This window comes from Montipora capricornis, chromosome 2, assembly GCF_036669925.1.
Source record: "Montipora capricornis isolate CH-2021 chromosome 2, ASM3666992v2, whole genome shotgun sequence".
Classification (NCBI taxonomy): Eukaryota; Metazoa; Cnidaria; class Anthozoa; order Scleractinia; family Acroporidae; genus Montipora; species Montipora capricornis.
In genome coordinates this window covers 9,962,943-9,967,256 of record NC_090884.1, presented here as the reverse complement: position 1 = coordinate 9,967,256, position 4,314 = coordinate 9,962,943, and the positions used below count along the sequence as shown (strand labels likewise).

Below are 4,314 nucleotides of genomic sequence, written 5' to 3'. Positions count from 1 at the left end.
AACACGTAAACAGGCACAAATATCTCTTATGGTGGGTTTTTCCTCTTCCCTGCTTGGTATAGAATGGTCCAGCAAAGTCAACAGCTGTCTGATTGAAAGCACGCAAGGACTTCTGGGTTCGAAGCTCTGGTAAAGGGGCCATAATTTGTTTGGTACGGGGAACCTTTCTCCGTCTGCACACGAAACATTCTTTCTCCCACTCTCTGATGGCTTCTCTAGCTGAGACTATCCAGTATCTTCTGCTTGAAAGGTGAGCAAGGACTTGGTTTGTGCCCCTGTGTTGGTTCTTCTCGTGACTGTCCTTTATGATCAGCTTAGTTATCTGGTGATTTCTGGGAAGAATTATGGGATAGCGAGTTTCCCATGGTAAACAATCTGCGAGTTTGAGCCTTCCGTCACACCTAAGTACACCTTCTTCATCCAATACCGGCTTCAGAGGCAACAACTTTGACCTTCCAGGTAGCCCTTTTCCTGACTTCAGTGCTTGGATTTCCTCCTGAATTTCTTCTTGTTGAGCCAGTCTAATAAAATGCATTTCTGAAGTGTCAATTTCCTCTGGTCCCAGAGCTGCTGTCTTGCATAACGTTGATGGCCGGCGGCAGTTTTCTAGCAAACGATTCACTGTTGCAGAAACCCTTGTAAGCCTAGTCCAGCTGGAATATCTGGTCGGATCCAAGCGCTCTTCTGTCATTGTGGAAAGAAATGAGCGTTCCTGTGAATATTCTTGGTACTGCTTGCGGACTTCCATGTCGGTTTCCCTTTTGGTTCCAATCTTCTTTTCTGGCCATTCTGTTTCCTCTTGCATCAAGAACACTGGACCCTTCCACCAGCTTTCTTCATCAATAAGTGTAGAGACACTTAATCCTCTTGTCAACAGGTCAGCTGGGTTCTGGTTGGTGAGCACATGCCTCCACTGTTCTGGGTCGGTCAACGACTGTATTTCCCCGACACAGTTCGCTACAAATGGTTTAAATTTTCGGCTACAGCCACGGATGCAATACAATACATCCACACTATCTGACCAAAATAACCATTCATGTTTGGGAAGATTCAGAACGTTCCCGACGCCCTCAGCAAGTCGGAGTCCAACTACTGCAGCCATTAATCCAAGACGAGGGATGCTAACGGCTTGAAGGGGTGCGACCCTCGATTTCGAAGCTACCAGACGACAAGTGACAGATCCATCTTCATATAGATGTCTTGAATATGTAGCCGCACCATATGCCTGCTGAGATGCGTCAGTGAAGGTGTGCAAGGTAATCTTCTTGACACCCAATCCAATCCACAAGCATCTAGGTACACAAAGGCGGGGCAGTTCCGAAAGTTCTTCAAACCACTCTTGAGCCTTCCTTAACAAGCTTTCTTCCACCAGGTCATCCCAGTCAACCCCGCTTTCCCACATCTCTTGAAGAATTATCTTGGCTCGAATGACGTATGGCGACAAGAACCCGAGAGGGTCAAACAAGGTGGCAATTCCCTTCAAGAACGCACGCTTAGTACTGTAGTGATCTCTGCTGGGCGGATGGACTTGGTACATGAATTCATCTTCGTTGGGGGTCCACAACACACCCAGTGTCTTCACAACAGGCAGTTCTCCTCTATCAAGATCCACCTCTGTAACACAATCAGCATGTGGGATATGCTCCAACACCTCCGATACATTAGACAGCCACTTTCTCGCGTGCATTCCTGCTGAAGCCCACAACTGCGATAGCTGCTTGTACAATTCGATCCCCGTCTCCTTATCTGGAACCGAGTCCATGCTATCATCCATGTAAGTGCTCTTCAAAACGGTCTCTGCCCCAAGGGGAAACTGTGATTGGTAGTTCCGAGCATGCTTTTGGATGACACACTGCGCCAGAAACGGTAATGAATTTACTGCAAATACAACCCGCTCAAATTCAAACACACTGGGATTTTCTTTAGTTTTCATGTTTCGCCACAAGAAACGATGGTAAGGCCGATCAGATGGGTTCAACTTAATTTGCAAGTACATTTCCTTAACGTCACACATTAGGGCAACTGGGTCACGTCGGAATCGAAGCAATACAGTTAACAGGTCATTTTGGAGCTTAGGACCTTGCAGCAGAAAATCATTGAGAGAAACTTCCTCACATTTTGCAGATGCATCAAATACAACTGTGGACTTATCTGGCCTCAGAATTGGAAAGTGCAGTAGATACCGTACTTGATCCGACTTTTCTTCTTCTGGTAAGACCTTGCGGATGCATCCTTTATCCTGGTACGTCTCAAGTACATCGCTATAAGCCTTGGCAAGTTCTGGGGATTTCTGAAGTCGTTTCTCTGTGCTTTGCAGACGGTGCATGGCCATTGTGAAATTATCTGGTAAGTCATGGTGCTTGGTTTTCCAGGGCAACCCGACACTGTAGTGGCCATCCAGAAGGTTAAGGTCTCAGCAACCAGATCTCTGGATATCATCTCCTCTGGTTTGACTATCTGGATTTCTTTGGAATCATCAACGTCCCAGAATCGCCGGACAAGGTTGCTCAGTTCGTGCGACTTATTCACCAGAAATGTGAAATTGGTTTGAGCTTGGCTTGCTTGTAACTAGGGGTTCCCAATACAGGTCCACCCCAGTGGTGTCAGTCTAGCAATGGGTTCTCCCGGTCTTCCCCTAACATCTTCCAATGAATAAAACAGATCAGCCTGATCCACCCCAATAAGCAGGTCAACAATATGTCTGGGCCCCACTTGTGGGAACTTTATGCGCTCTAAGTGCTTCCACTTGCTTTTGTACAAGTTCCAATTCAAAACTTGCATGTTGCCAGTAACTCGTTCAGTCGTGTAAGCAGATGCTTCTTTGTGCACTCTTCCATCCAAACTATTGATCATGAACTCTACAATTGAAGAGTTAAGTTTCTCTTGATTGTCATTAAGCACCTTCACCGTCAACTCATGTGGTCTCCCTTCCAGTCCCAGTTCTGCAGCAACATCACTGTTCAAGTAACACCTACTGCTTCCTTCATCCAGGAGAGCATTCACTTTCACTTGTCTTCCTCCACTGGCCAGATACACAGGAACGGTCCGTAGAGCCACGAACTCCAAAGGAACAGTGAGTTTCATTGTAGTCGTTGTCATATGGGTCCTCTCATTTGTCTCTCCTTCTTCAGCTGATCCACTTGAAGATGTGGGCGGCAGGTCTGACCTGGCTGTGGAATCATTCTGAGGGGTCTTGACTTCAGCTCGATCCTCATGAAGCATTCGATGATGATATGATCTGCATCCGTTCAGTCCACACACTCTGCTCCTAAAGCACTCTTCACTTCTGTGACCGTCTGCTAGACAACGAAAGCATAATTTGTGTCCTGTGGCTACTTCCCATCGTTTTGGCACTGTCATTCTTTTAAAGCTCTCACAAGACCAAATTCCATGTTGCCCATTGCACACCTTACACGCCTGACTTGGCTTCTTCTTATCAAGAGTGGAATTTCTAGTTACAAAAGATGATCCTGCTGTAGGGCTATTCCTCTCCTTCTTAGGGGATTCTTTGAGAACACCACTTATGATCTCTGAAGCTGTGGTCAGGAACTCGGATTCTCTGTCAATAAACTCTCTCAATGTGCTCACATTCCCTGTTCGATGGTTGTCGCTAACCCACTGCTTGTACTTAGACAGAAGCTCTTTATTAAACTTCCGCTGTAGAGTGATGTACAATGATCAATTTCCTAGCTCTGCCTCCTGGTTAATATCCTTTAAGTTCACAACAATCCCATCAAGCAGTTCTGAAAACTTCTCTAGGTCTCTCTTATTACCTTCTCTCACTGGTTTAAAGGCATTCAGCTCTTCAAGTCTAAGTGTCAGGGCCCTTCGTTTTCCTCCATACTTTCGTTCTAAACGGGACTTGGCCGCTTCATACGCTGCTTCAGAGTGTTCCAGGTTCTCAATGACTCTTAGACGTTCACCTTGAAGACATTCCCGCAATCGCAAAAGCTTGTACTCTGGTGTAGCTCCAGTACGGTCCACACAGGAATAAAATGCTGCTTTCCAAGCTTCAATTTTTCTTTTGACCAAAGAACTTGGGAACACTTACTCTTTTTAGAAGAGCAGAGGAGTCAGCACTAATCTGGTCTGCGGTGGACAGTGGAGATGATTGGTTTCTTCCAGTGGGCATAAATTGACCTTGACCTCCACTGGAGGGTAATTGTTGCATTAAGGATGGTACATAAACGCTCGGTGAAGGCGTGCTCACTGTAGGAAACGGTGAGGCATGTGACTGATTCATTAAACTTTGGACTGAGACTACTGGTGTCGCTGAAGTTGGCTGTTGAAGCTGGAGTTGCTGTTCCACTGAAG

At 46.2% G+C, this 4,314-nt stretch overlaps 1 protein-coding gene and 1 pseudogene across 1 annotated transcript in view; both read right to left on the bottom strand.

The window, feature by feature from the left end:
• Positions 1–1,890, bottom strand: part of LOC138037762 (uncharacterized) — a 1,982-nt gene extending 92 nt beyond the window's left edge. Inside the window, exon 1 of the mRNA XM_068883662.1 lies at positions 1–1,890. This exon is cut by the window's left edge and continues 92 nt beyond it. Coding sequence (XP_068739763.1) covers positions 1–1,774 — 1,774 coding nt within the window. The 5' untranslated portion in view covers positions 1,775–1,890.
• On the bottom strand, positions 1,786–3,971 carry LOC138033311 (uncharacterized; annotated as a pseudogene).
• Positions 3,972–4,314: the final 343 nt, after the last annotated feature.